General features: G+C 34.1%; 1 protein-coding gene across 1 annotated transcript; it reads left to right on the forward strand.

Moving 5' to 3' along the window:
- The first annotated feature begins 2,237 nt into the window (after nucleotides 1-2,237).
- On the forward strand, nucleotides 2,238-4,047 carry LOC115724215 (leucine-rich repeat extensin-like protein 6). The gene has a single exon (XM_030653697.2). The coding sequence runs from the start codon at nucleotides 2,490-2,492 to the stop codon at nucleotides 3,639-3,641; it is 1,152 nt and encodes a 383-aa protein (XP_030509557.2). The 5' UTR covers nucleotides 2,238-2,489; the 3' UTR covers nucleotides 3,642-4,047.
- The last annotated feature ends 11,671 nt before the right edge of the window (nucleotides 4,048-15,718 follow it).

Below are 15,718 nucleotides of genomic sequence, written 5' to 3' on the forward strand. Positions count from 1 at the left end.
GGCTTTATTAATGCTTCGCTATTTGTTCTCTTGACAAAGTCCATTTATAAACTCCAACTACTAATTGACAACTATATATAATATATTTATATAAAAGATCGATATACATGTATAATTGCATATATTCAGTTGTTCCTTTGTTAATAATTAATCTCCAAAAAAAAGCAGGTACGTAGAAGAAGACTGTTTCAAGTTCTTCAGTCATTTTCTCAACCAAACAATCAGAATCTAATATTTGAGCTTTTCCCTGTAAGTCTTTATTGTGAGTCTATATATGATATAGTACCTCATTTTTTCAGAACTATCTTTTTTTTTTTGGGTGGGTTTAATAAACCATGTGTTATTTTCTTCTGATCGCTATTGTAATTTTTATGTGTTTATTTTGTGAAAAACAGTTGACTTTGTCTCTTAAATTAATTGGTCTAATGTATTTGGTATATTGACTTCATTATAGCATTCTAGAACTCCTTTCAACCGCTCTCTTATTTAAAATGAAAGCAATGTAATGAAATGATAATATTACACTGTGCTCAACTTGATTTTTTATGCATATATTTATAAATATATCTATTTATATGTATATTTCATTGCACCTTCGTTATATACTAAAACATTAATGAGAGGAAAATAAATCTTGGTATTTTCTTGACTTTTATGTTTGGCATTATATTCTCTAATAATAGGATGTTGTTCAAGTTTAGCAATCGGTTAAAATGTCACTGCTTGCTTTAGATAGAAATATATATAAATATACAAAGCTCTATTATTATGATATCATCAAAATCTCTCTCTCTCTCTCTCCCTCTTCCTAGTATAATCTCACGGCATTTGACTTTAATAATTTTCTATCCTCAATTACTAGTTCCCACTTATAAGTTGGTTTAAATTATAGGAATTTTTATCACACCTAAAACAAGCAAAAGGAAAACCCTAAGAAAAGTTGTGACTCAATCATGCATGCTTGAGATGACTGTGCTACCAAACTTTTCTAACTCCAAATATATATATCAAACCTAAGCTTAACCTTAACCTTACCTTATTCTTGTTGTTATATTTGATATTTTGTTTATACAAATTAGTAGAAGTATAATAGAAGAAAACTAAAGTTGCTTCTTTGATAATGATAATTAATTAATATGTAAGCCTGATATATAGCCAAAGCTAATAAATTTAATTACTTAATTAATTATATTTTGTGTATATATTCATGGGGCCATCGTGCCGGCTTGGTGAAATCTGAATTAGGTGATTTCATGGGCACAATAAAACACACCAAAACATTTAAACAAGATGTTGACAGAAGTTAAGTACTCACAAAAAAACAGTAATTGAAAGAAAACATCACCTTTTTATACACATTTTGCGTAAAAATATGTATTCTATTCCTTTGTCTAGTCTAATTTGCATTTTTTTCACCACTGCTAAGAAAAGACAATATCTTATGGGGACCCACTAAAAAGCATAATTAAATAAATAAATAATTATTTAATTATTATTGATCAAACAAACTGATATAAGTTACAATATAATATATGCTCCCCACTTCTATAACTTTTTCCTGTATTGAAAAATTCATAATGAACCAATAGCTTGTTTGGTCCGCGCGGATGATTCTCCTCATGTTCCAACCATATAACTTTCTTATAATGATGATGAGATTATAAAAGTATAGTAAAATCTTAATAATAAGTCATATAATTAAATTGAAAAGAGAAGCTGCACGAGACTATAATTGTTACATGAGAAGAAAATTGTACCTTTGAAAAAAAAAATTGCATTAATTAATTTATAATATATATATAAATGCACATGGTATAAAAAAAATTAACAGTTAGACTCACAAGTCTGCAGCTAGATTGAGTCTGTAACTATAGAGTCAGTCTTAATGTTTGTTTAATATTATAATCCCACTAGATTTATATAAATATACATGCTTTGTTGATTAATTCCAAGTATTTAATTTAAGCTAATATATGGTAAAACCGCGTTGTTGGTAAGTAAGATCAGTCACCAATTTTTTCCAACCTTCCACAAGAAACATGTAACACAATTAATGCTTTAATATTAATATTTACACTATTAATTTCCCTGGAAGAATATATAAAAACAGAAAAGAAGTCATATAAAAATACATTTTTAATTTTGTTTTTATTTAATTTGCTTTACCAACTCGATTAGTGAATAGTCAAAATCAAAATATAAAGCACACCTCTCTGTACTCCAATAATCATTGTTACATTAGGATCCTTTTTTCATTTCTAATATTTAATTTAAAAAATAAAATGAAATGATAGGATCAAGTCAAGGATAAACTAGTAATTATATTGTAAATCAATATTATTATTTAAAATAAAATACACTCATACACACACAAACTATATGCGTTATCCAAACCTTACAAAATTATCATTTATAAATCTCAACACCTCAGCTCATTTCTCACAAACATCTATCACTAATCAATCTCTCTTTTCTCTCCAAAAAAAAAAATGAAGAACTCATATTTGAAATTAGCCATTTTTTCAATTTTCTGTATTATAATCCTTTCCAAACCATCTCACCAACAAGCCAACAGGCAGTACGGCTTCCCAAACCCAAAACTGATGAAAGCATTCGAAGTTCTCCAAATATGGAAACATCAAATCATTTCTGACCCAAAAAAGATCACTCAAACTTGGTGGGGTCATGATGTGTGCAACTACACCGGAGTGTACTGTGCACCCACACCAAACGATCCCCACAACACCACCACAGTGGCCGGTATAGACCTTAACCACGGCAACATTCAAGGCACATTACCCGAAGAGCTTGGTGAGTTAACTGACTTAGCTCTGTTCCACATCAACTCCAATCGCTTCTATGGAAATATCCCTAAAAGCTTTTCATATCTCAAAGTCCTTTTCGAGTTCGATATAAGTAACAACAATTTCACCGGCAAATTCCCAACTGTTGTTCTATCCTTGCCTTCACTCAAATTCTTGGACATAAGATACAACTCATTCAAAGGCGACATTCCCTCTGCCTTATTCGATTTAAAACTCGATGCTCTGTTTATAAACAATAACAAGTTCAGCTCTAATTTGCCCCAAAACATAGGAAACTCCCCAGTTTCGGTCATAGTTATGGCTAATAACAATCTCAACAGTTGTTTTCCTTCGAGCTTAGTAAAAATGAGGAATACTCTTAACGAGTTAATCATCACTAACAGTGGTCTCAAGGGCTGTTTGCCCTCAGATATTGGATTGCTCGACAAATTGACTGTCTTCGACGTTAGTTCTAACCAGCTAGTGGGGTCGTTGCCGGACTCGATGGGGAAGATGAAAAGCTTGGAACAACTGGACGTGGCTAACAACAAGCTTTCTGGGTATATTCCACCGAGTATTTGTGCCTTGCCCAAGTTGGAAAATTTCACCTACTCCGGTAACTTCTTCTGCTCGGAGCCGGGAACTTGCCTGAAGTTGCCAAGTAAAGATGACCGGAGAAACTGTATTCCTTATAGGCCTTTACAGCGTTCGAAAGAGGAATGTGCCGCTTTCTATAAATACCCGGTTGATTGCGCCGCCGCAGGCGCTAACTGCCCACGTAGAAGCCCTTCTCCTCCTCCGCCGTCACCACCGCCGCCTCCAGTTCATCATTATTAATATGGCCATGAGATTGAGCAGTGATAATATATAAAATTATAATTTTGTTTTTTAAACTTATTTATTTGCATATTTTTGTAGAATTAATTACTCTTTGGACTTAGGATTATAAAAATATATATATTTATGTTTGGTTTAATTATAGTGAATAACAACACCTGCCTGGGATTGATGAAGCGGAAGAACTTTTGTTTGTTATGACTTATGAAGATGGTGTGATCGTTTTATCGTTTATACACTCATTATTTTGCTTGTCCTTTTTATTTTGGAAAGTGATTATATATTCGGCTTGTTCATGTTGATCTTTTAACATAAATTAGTATGAGGATAGTGATGACGTGAACCTCCTATTTCAACTCCTAATAATTTTTGTTTAAAAAATATAAGCATAGAAGTATTCATTATCATTACAATATCAAGACTGTAATGTAATCTTTTAAAAAAAATTATGAATAGTTTATGGTATTGACAATAGGGATTCAAATATTCCAATTTATCATGAATGTTTAAAAAAATTTAAATCTTTTTTTTAGCAAAGTAAATTATTTACAAAAATAATAGTATTGCTATAACAAACATTGTTATAAAAACAAGAGCAATTTGCGACGAAATCCCCTTATGTTTTAATTTTTATACACTTAATCCTTTTATCTTTTTTTTTTTGTTGCAAAACCCCCTTATGTTTTAATTTTTATACACTTAACCCCCTTATTTTTTTTTTTGTAGCAAAACCCCCTTATGTTTTAATTTTTATACACTTAACCCCCCTTATTTATTTTTGGTGTCAAAACCTCCTTATGTTTATTTTTCTTTTTTATAAATTTAACACGCTAGTTAAATATTACCGTTAAATATCAACTGGATGACCGCTGTATACACCTATATATATATGTAACAATAAAACCTCGAAGTCGATACATTAGTAATCCAATTAGTATTTAACGGTAATATATAACTAAAACTTTAAATTTGCAAGGAAAAATAAACTTAGTTTTGCCACCAAAATAAAAGATAAAAGGGTTAAGTATATAAAAATTAAAACATAAGGGGGTTTTACCACTAAAAAAAAAAAAGATAAGGGGTTAAGTGTATAAAAACTAAAACATAAGGTGCTTTTACCAAAAAAAAAAAGATAACGGGGTTAAGTGTATAAAAATTAAAACATAAATGAATTTCGCCGCAAATTACTCTATAAAAAAATATTCCCATATATATTTTCTTGTCAAGAATATTGATTGAAAAATTGTAATTAACACTCATTACTCTCGTAAAATTTATATATTTTATAATGGTCAATTTTCACTTATTTCTTTTATTTTTTAATGTGATTTCACTTTTTTTTCAATCACTTTTTTTCTTCTGACGAAAAATGAGATCAAGTGGTGTTTATCTCTTTCCCATTCCGACAATTTTGAGAACCATACAAGATCTAATTCAATTCAATTAAACTTAACCGATGTGATCAAATTCAATTAAATTACAAAAAGAAAAAGATAAATATCCATGTAACAATTAAATTAGATTGGATGTTAAATGTTGGATTCTAATTAGATTGGATCAATTATTAGATGTCAATCTCAAAATTTAATTAAAATCTAATCAAATCAAATTATATTTAATATATATTAAAAAAAATTATATGTATTTATATCTAATTTTTTTTAAAAAAAAATAAACACTATTACAAATATATCATTTATATTTGATTTTTATATATAAAAAAAAACTGAATATACACATTTGTATAGTCTTGTTTCATCAGTTTTTGGTTTTCACTCAACAAAAACTTAATTTTATCTTCGACTTTGTAAAAAAAATGAAGATAAAATAAAAGATGGGGCAAGCGCATGATGAAAATACAGAAGATATAGGCTCTGCTCGCGAAGTTGTAAAAGGCCTAGTAATGGAAGACCTATATCTTAAGTTATTACACTATACCAAATCACACTTTTTACAAGATATGAGCCTAAGTTTCTTTGAAAAGTAGTATTGTAGGTAATATAAATAAAGCGGTAAAGTTGAAATTGGTAAAATAAAGAAAGACGGACTTATAAAATTTTTTGGTAAAATAAAGAAAGACGGACTTATAAAATTTTTTAGAGGCATAAATTTCTTCAAATATAAAGTTTCTCTCTCTTTACTTTCTCTTACCTAAAGCCCACACTCTTCTACTTCTCCTCTCTCTCTCTCTCTCTCTCTCTCTCTCTCTCTCTCTCTCTCTCTCTCTCTCTCTCTCTCTCTCTCTCTCTCTCTCTCTCTCTCTCTCTCTCTCTCATATTACTCAATGGGAAGAGAGCAACACACTAGAGCTCACCTTGTTTGTTTCTTTAGATCTTTTCTCAGGGACGATGTCGTAGATCCGCAAGAATGATAATCGGAAGGTAGTGACAATGGTGAGCTTGCTTCCAGCAACAAAATGAGCTTGCCTCACTCATACGGAGGGCTTTCAAACAGTAGGGTTCACTCATTAATGTTACATGAGAGAGTCAGTTAGTTTCTGTTAGTTAGTTTTGTTTAGTTAATTTTCAATGTAACTAACTATTACTTGTAACTAATTTATTAATCATCTGGCCAATTTAGCAAGCTGATGTTGACCACTTAATTTTCATCGTTAACAGTTGCAATACAAATAAGATAGATTACAAAATCAACCAAATTTATGTGTTAATAAAAAAAATATAACAAATATGATTATTTTTTTTTTTTTGGGAAATCAGCAGTATTTTTCATTACTCCAAATAACATTTACATCCTAATCAGCACCTTTTATAAAACAAGGTCTGATAGTATTAACTCCAAACTGATTACAAAGATTACAACTATTACAACTCACTATACCAAGTTGTATCACCTATGGACACTTTTCTAGGCCATATACTTTGTATTCTAATCTTACATGTATGTTTAATCAACTGTACAATGGTCTTCGGGTCTTCTTGCGTCTGCTGCCATAGTCGAGCATTTCTATTCCTCCATATTTGATACAAAAGGGCAGCACAAGCAGCAACAAATACCTGCTTTCGGAAGGTAGAGTATGGTCTTTTCTCTATAACACGCACCAGGTCCGTTAAAGATGTTGCTGGTGTCTTCCAACCCAGCCAATTCTTGATCTGTTGTAAGCATTCAGAAGAGAAAGGGCGGTGAAAAAACAAGTGCTCACAAGTTTCAGCATTCCCCGAGCATAGCAAACATGAGGGATCTGTTGTGATCTGAAATTTGAGCAGCCTATCTCTGGTCTTTAATCTGTTTTGAATGGCAAGCCAAAAAACAAAGCTGTGCTTGGGGGTATTCAAGCGATTCCAAACTTCTTTACTCCAGTTGACTCTCGAAACCGTGGGGCATAGCCATTTGTAGCCATCTGCAACATTGTATTTCTTTAGAGTAGAGGTTGTAGGATCAACTAGATTCAATAGCAAGCCTTTTAGAGCTACAATCTTCCTCCAGTACCAACTGCCTGTTTGAGGAATATCATAGCTCCACCAATCCTTGTATTTAATGTATACACTATGTATCCATTTTACCCACAGGTTATCCTCTTTGGTTGCAATTGCCCAGATATACTTGAACATTGCAGCTTTGTTCCATTCAGCAACTTTTTTAAACCCAATCCCACCAGCAACTTTGGATTGACAGACATTTTCCCAAGCAATTTGCCCTGCTCCTATCATCATATGTTGACCCTTCCATAAGAAAGCTTTGCAAATACTTTCAATCTCTTTGATCACCTTCTTTGGAAGAAGCATAACCTGGCTCCAATATGTATGAATTTCCAAGAGTACTGAGTTAATTAGAACAGCTCTGCCTGCAAAATAGTAGAACATCATCCGCAAACATGAGATGATTCAATTTCAACTCTTTACATATATGATGAAAGATGAAATCTGTTTTCTGCCCAATTTTCCCCATGATTCTTGTTAAATATTCCATACCCAGTACAAAGAGTAAGGGAGACATGGGATCTCCCTGTCTCAGACCTCTTTTAGCTTCAAAGTACCCATGTGAGGATCCATTTATCATCAGTGAAAATCTAGGAGTTCGAATGCACAACATCACAAGCTGAATGAACTGAGTAGGGAACTTTAAACCATGCAGCATTTCTTCAACTTCCTATTGTGTCATAAGCTTTTTGCAAATCAAGCTTGATAACACAACTAGGCTTTGTCAACTTCCTTCCATAATACCGTATCAGATCCTCGCAAATCATCACATTGTGTGCAATAAATCTCCCTTGAATGAAGCCTCCTTGATTGTCAGCTACTAGATGAGGTAGTAAACAATTGAGTCTCGAGCAAATCAGTTTGGTGGCTGCCTTGTATATCACATTGCAGCATGCAATAGGCCTGTAATCTCTCACTGTATTAGGGCATTTCAGCTTGGGTACAAGCTTGAGAGTAGTGTTATTGATTTCTCGAAGCAATTTCCCTGTTTTGAGTAAGCTGATTATTGCTTCTGCTACTTTAGAACCTATGGTACTCCAATTTTTTTGAAAGAATGAACTCCCAAAGCCATCTGGACCTGGCGCCTTATTACCAGGAATGGAAAATATTACTTCTTTGACTTCCTCATGATTATAATCTCTCAAAAGAAAGTTCACCTGCTGCTGTGTTAGAGCCCCGCCTTCTCTAAGTATTTTCTGTTGCACTAGCTTCCTATCTTGTGCACGGCTGCCCAATAGTTCTTTGTAATACTGAATGAAAGCTTGAATAATAGCCTTTGGTTCTTCAATCCTTACTCCTTCAGCATTCACAATAGTAATAACTTGATTATGTCTCCTTCTCTCTCGAATACTAGTGTGAAAAAATGCTGAGTTTTCATCACCTGCTCTTGCCCAATTCAACTTAGCTTTTTGCTGCAAAAAAGACAAATAGCTCTTGAAAACATTAGTGTACTGAGTTCTGAGATCCTTCTCCTGCTGGTGTAGGTTTTCATTAAGTGGCTACTGCTGCAATAAGGCTTGACATTCATCTAACTTAGCTTTAGCAAGGCCCTCCTGAGCACAAATGTCAGCATAATGGTTACTGTTCAACTCCCTTAGAGCAGATTTTATACCTTTGAGCTTGGAAACAATTCAAAACATCAAAGTTCCATTAAACTGTTGTTGCCACTGTTGCTGTATGATTTCATCATATCTGGGGTGTGATTCCCACATGGAAAAATATTTAAAAGGCTTCCGTCCACCAATGACATTATTGTGAAAGTTAAGCACCGCTAGAGTATGATCAAAGACATTTTCATTCATAAAAATAGTTTCAGCAGTAGGGTGGGCAGCCAACCATTGTTGGTTTTCAAGCACACGATCAATCTTTGAATAGATTCTATCATCCCCAAATTTCTTGTTGCACCAAGTATAGAAACTCCCACTAAATTTGACATCCTCCAACCGGCAGTGAGCAATACAGTTCACAAATTCAGTAGAAGTCAAGAACCTAACTCTCTCGCCAATTCTCTCTTCTTTTGACAAAATATCATTGAAATCCCCCATTACTATCCAAGGCTTCAAAGTATATAGGTTTTGAAGTTCATGCCAAAGCTTCTTCCTTCCATTTTCATCATTAAACGCATATACAAAGGTAACATAGAAAGACTCATTCATATCTACGGTTGAAACTTCTAAGTGAACCAATTGACTCGAGCAATTCAAAATATTCACATTATAGCTAGATGGTTTCCAAATAACTACAATTCTCCCACCCGGGTGCCAAGGGTTATTCGAAGTAAAACACCAACAACTAAAAACTCTTGAGTATAAGGCCCCAAGTTTTGAGGCCTTAACTCTAGTTTCGAGGAGGCCAACCAAACCAACTTTTTGAGAATGAATAAATTGTTTCACCATTTGTTGCTTTTGTTGGTTGTTGACTCCTCGAACATTCCAACTAGCAATTTTATCCATTGGGAAGAGGAGGTTCTCCCCCTCCTCTTGTGTCCCCAATGATTTCTTTGCCTCTCTCTTGCATAAGCAAAGCATTATTTCCACCTTCTATTTCCCCATCATCTTCCTCTTGTCCAGTATCTTGTTGCAGCCTGCCAAATGCGCTAGCCACTGCTATAACAGCTGGTTCTTTTCCTTCAGTTATCTTCTCCTTCCATACTTTCTTTGGTAGCTCAAACCCATCCTCATCACTGGTTGTCTTTGCCTGAGTCTCCACATTAGGTTTTTTGACCACCCATTCAGTTTTGTTTCCTTCTTTCTTCCTACAATGAATAGCAACATGACCAACTCCTTTGCAATGAGTGCACGTTGTAGGTTTCCATTCATATTTCACAAAGACTGAAATGTCATCTCCATGTTCATCTTCAAAATCAATCTGCTCTAGGAAATCTTGATTCAATGAAACTTCTATAAGGATTCTCGGATAGTTCAGCTTCTCCTTTGCTTTAGTAAAAGAATCGAGCATAACTGGTTCACCAATTTGCCTTATAATACTGAACAAAACTTGCTCACCCCAGTATTTCAGTTCTAATCCCTGAAATTGAACCCATATAGGCACCAAATGAATATCTTCTTTTCTAAAATTCTTGTTCGGATCCCACGCCTTCATAATCACTGGCCGATTGTTGAAGAAAATGTATCCACCAGACAGAATCTTATCACGATCTGCTATGGAATTAAATCTGACCATGAAGACACCATAGGAAATCATTCCAACCTTGTCAACTTTGTCCTTCCACACCCTTCTAACAAAGCCATCTAAAATGGACATTGGGGGATTGGCCCCAAGCACATAGCAAACAATAGATGGGGTCCAAAACTCAACTTCTTCCTGTATATCTTCACTAGTAATTTTCACTTTCTGCTTTGAGGATGTACCAGTAAAACATGGCTCTAAATTTTGAATTATACTACCAGATCTCAATACAGGGGGAATGACATTCGTACCTCTTGCAACCGCAGCTACAGAGAGTTGTTGTGCCTCTCGAAATTGTTTCAATTCCACCAGTTGTGCGAAGTCCAGCCTTATACTGTCCCTTCGTGAGTCCTCTTGCCCTCTTTGCAACTCAAAATCGTGCACAATACCATGTTCCTCCTCGCCACTTTCTTCATCTTCCGAAAAGATGATTGGTTCTATCCCTAAAACTTCATCCATAGACTTAGTTTTCTTCACTTCCGAAGAGGAATCAGGCCCTCGCTTTTTCTTCTTCTTCGTCGTAGTCCTTGGCTTGCCCTGCTTCGTCGCCCTGGTCTTCGCCATAGCAACAGCTCAAAGAGCTGAGAGAAAGCTAGAGAGAGAAAGCCTTCTATACACCTTTTTTCCAATACAAATATGATTATTAATATTATAAAAAATATTATTTGAGCAAACATTAGCAAGTTATTTTAATTTCTTTTTTAAAAATTAATTTTATTGTTATTATTATATAATATAAAAGTAAATACTATCACACGAGCATATTATTTATCTGTTCTTTTTTTTGGAAAGAAAAGACGTTCATTAACAACTAAAATTGGACTTCACGGTCTATTAACCAATAATTTGTTGTATCTTCAGTTAGTTTGTTATTTGTTTTCAGTTAGTTGTTAACTAACTTTTGTATCTGCCTTGTATTCTCTTTGCCTATAAATAAATGACTAAGCTCATTATTGTGAGCTAAGCTTTCGACCTATTGTACTTTGTTCTTGTTGCTTCTCTGAGTTTTTACTAGTTCTTGGTTTTTACCTTCCTATTAGCTTGTTAAGCTTCTACATGGTATCAGAAGTCTTCCATGGAGTCGTCAATTCCATCTTCCGATCCTACTCCTTCAACTGTCACAGCTCCTACACCGGACATGTCTGCACAATCTTCTAATACTGGCTCCTCTGTTTGGAATCCATTTTCTAATTCACTGTTTACATCTCTCACGATCAAACTGGATCATGCTAACTTCCTTCCTTGGAAGTCTGAGGTTGTTACCATTGTCATTGGACATGATCTTGACGAAATTCTCTTCAGTGGCATCCCTCCTCCTCAAATCTTGATCGATGGCAAACCCAATCATGTTTATCAATAGTGGAAGAAACGTGATCAACTGCTTCTTTCATGGCTTCGATCTTCCATGACGGAAGGTGTTGCTAATCATCACACCTCCTTTGCTGTCTGGCGTGCCTTGGAACAGAGATTTGTGAGTCAATCTCATGCTAGGTTGCTTCATCTGAAAGGTTAGTTCTTTAATGTTCACATAGGCAATCTCTCAATATATAATTATATATGTGGATAAGGTCCAATGTCTTGTTGATTCCTTGGCCATTGTTGATTCTAACATTAGTGATCAAGATGTTGTTCTTCAGATCTTGAATGGCTTAGGTGCTGAATTTGATCCCGTAGTTTCTGGAATCACTTCAAAAAGTGATTCTTTGTCTCTTGATGAGGTTCAGGCTCTTCTCATGTCTCATGAGAGTAGACTGGAGCATCATAGTACAATGACAAATATTTTCATGAAGCTCCAAGCCAATCTTGCTCTTGGTAACAATCGACCCAATCCATGCCGATATATTCTCCCATCTGCTCGAGGAAATACCAATGACTCATCTTTAAGAACTATTGGTAAAGGTTGTCCTCGTGGTTCTTTTATTTTTTGGAATCGTCTGATGTGTCAACTGTGCCTCAAAAGTGGACACACTGCTGCTATGTGTCACAACCGTTTTGACAAAAACTTTGTTCCACCAAAATCTAGTGTTGTTCCACCTCGTACCTATTTTACTGAAATGGAAATGGACAGTGAATATCAAGTATATAACTCAACTATTTTACCTGACCTTGGTGATGATAATCTTTGGTTTGAGGATACAGAAGCAAATGTTCATGTGACCAATGGATCTGAATCTTTTGAATCTCCCTCCGTACACTGGAATTGAATCTTTGGATGTTGGTGATGGTAAGAAATTACTTATCACTCACATAGGGTTAACTATTCTATCTCCCAATACTCCACACCCTTTACATTTGAATTATGTTCTTAATGTTCCCGCCATTATAAAGAATTTAGTTAGTGTATCTAAACTAATAAATGATAATAATGTGTATCTTGAAATTCACAAAAATTGTTGTTTTGTCAAGAACAAACTCATAGGAGTTGTTCTTCTTAAGGGACCAGTTAAAGATGGCCTATATGTGCTTGGTGAATCTAGTCATTCTTCCCCTGCATTACAATGTAATCTTACCACAGTGTCTCAATTGAATTGTATTCAAAATGTTCCTATCCATGCTACCTGTTGTAATATTTCTACTGATCACTCAGTAGATTCTTGTACTTTGTCGAACATTGATAAAGAAAATGATTTTGCCTATTCTTCAATTTGTTTTTCCACTGCATTGTCTACTACTTTAAATCAAGATGTTAATGTTTGGAATCAAAAATTAGGCCATCCATCTTCTGCAACTTTAAGAAGAATTCTAAAATCAATCCACACTCTGGCACTTAAAAAGACTTACAGTTTTGTGTTGCATGTCAAAAAGAAAAAAGTCACAAACACCCTTATTCTGTCTCAACTAGTCATGCTTCACAACCTCTTGAATTGATTCATACTGATTTGTAGGGTCCTTCCCATGTTTCATCTAAAGAAGGTTTTCAATATTACATTCACTTCATAGATGATCATACTAGGTACACTTGGATTTATCCTTTAACTCTAAAGTCACAAGCCTTTGATGTCTTTATTAAATTCAAAAGCATGGCAAAAAAACAGTTTAACTTGCCCATCAAAAGTGTTCAAACTGACTGGGGAGGGGAGTATAGACAATTTGCTAGATTTCTAAGTGATCAAGGGATCCATTTTCAACATCCTTGTCCACATGATCATGAACAAAATGGGAGAGCTAAAAGAAAACATAGGCACATAACTGAAACTGGTTTGGTGCTTCTGTTGGGCTTTGTGCCCTAAATAAAACTCATTTCAATATAATCAGATTTACTTATTAATAAAGATCGGAAAAAACATTTATGTTGCATGGTTCACATGATTATATGTATATAATGTATGAATTCTTTTTAAGTCCAGAACATATGAGTTTGTTAAAGATTATAGTGTTGTCAGCACAGTGGAATATAATCTTAATTATATGTTCAAAAGTTTATTCCCTAATTTGTCAGAACACTGGATTTAGACTGACATAGTATAATCAGCAATAGGTATTCTTACACCTTGGAAAAGTGTTATGTCCTTTCCAGGACATTGGCAAACTTTACCAGTATTAGATGTATGGAGTATACATCGGAAGGGACCGATATTGAACTTTGATTAGATATATTAAAACTTACCGTAATATCTATTCAATTCAATATCACCTGTTGATCCTAGATCAAATGATCTTAATCCTGATATGGTTAGGTTCAATCTCAAGAGTGTTATCCGTGTTCTTTGATTTGTTAGTTAAGCCTACTTTTGGGTCAGGGTGATACATACATTTTGGGAACACGGTAGTGCAATTGAGTGGGAGCGCTAACATAAATATGGAATCTATAGCTTCTATCTGGCGAATAGAAAGTAAAGGATGATTTCCTTCGAGCTTAACCAAACGAAAATAAATGGTGGAGATCTCATTTCACTTAGCTGAAATATCATTTATACAGGGTTAAGTGTTTTAAGGATAAAATGCATCGTAGGGTGTTACGGTAATTTAATCCTCTAACAGTGTAAATCATCTATATAGAGGATCATTGATCACATTAGGGTTATAACAATGGATAACTAATGACGTGTCTATATCATGGAACATATAGAGCGTTCTATATGAGTGAGAGTGCAATTCCAAGTTCTAAGTGTGGATTCAATAAGGAATTAATAAGTTAGGGAATTTACTTGGTAAATTCGGTTCGACTTATTGGAAGCTCGGTTATATAGACCCATGGTCCCCATACTAGTTGAGACCATACTGCTTGTAAGACTCAGTTAATTAATTTTAATTAATCAATTAAAATTCTAAAAGTTAGACTATGTCTACTTTATGAATTTTCACTAAGCAAGGGCGAAATTGTAAAGAAAAGAGATTTTAGGTTTATTTATTGATTAAGAGACTTTACAAGTCTAAATTAATAAATATATTAAATGGCAATATTATTTAATAATTATTTCCAAGTAATTAAATAATTAGAATTGGCATTTAAAAGGTTAAATTGGAAAATTGGCATTTTTGAGAAAATGGGAATAGAAAGTAACAAAATAGGAAAGTTGCAAAGTGAGGCCCAATACCCTTTGTATGGCCGGCCACTATGCACAAGAATTACCATTTGTAGTTTCTATTATTTTAATGCCATACAATTCTAATCTAAACCTAGAGGGTTTTCTATAAATAGAAAGTGTTGGCTTCTAGAAACTCACTCACAACTTCACACATTGTTTCCTTCAGAAAAAGCCACACGCCTCTCTCTCTTTTCTTCTCTCTGTAATTTCGAAATTCCTTGAGTGATGAGTAGTGCCCACACACATCAAGTGGTATCTCAATCATAGTATGTAAGACTATGGAAATTCTGCATCAAAGAAGGAGAAAAGAAGATCCAGATTCAGATCTTGATTATGCTCTGCTACAGAAAGGAATCAAGGGCTAGAGATCTGAATGGAAGGAGTCATATTATTCCGCTGCACCCACTCTAAGGTTTTCTTAAACTTTATATGTGTTTATTTTCATTGTTTTAGAATTCATATTAGGTTGTTAATCAAACATACTTGTTAGTAAATCTAGTTCCTGGTAAAATAATTTCCAACAGCTTCTTGCTTAAGCTAGTTTATCTTTGTCATATTGGTGGTATGCTTTTCAAAGTGTTGTGTTTACTATCAATTGACTTCTTATAGCAGTTCTTGGTTTTAAAAGTCCTTATGAATGCTTGTTTTGAAGTCTACCAGATTACAAGATACTCAAGTCCTTTGGTTGTGCTTGTTTTCCACACTTGAGGCCATACAACAATCACAAATTGGAATATAGATCTGATTAATGCATTTTTCTTGGTTACTCTTCTCATCACAAAGGTTATCTTTGTGAAAATTCCAAAGCCAGAATATACAGAGCTAGGAATGTAGTCTTTCATGAGAGCTACGTCCCTGCTTTCACTATCTCCAATGCTAATCAGGTTCTAACTCATCTCCATTTACTACTTCTTCATTTTCT

This window comes from Cannabis sativa, chromosome 9 (genome assembly GCF_029168945.1).
Source record: "Cannabis sativa cultivar Pink pepper isolate KNU-18-1 chromosome 9, ASM2916894v1, whole genome shotgun sequence".
NCBI classification, from domain to species: Eukaryota; Viridiplantae; Streptophyta; class Magnoliopsida; order Rosales; family Cannabaceae; genus Cannabis; species Cannabis sativa.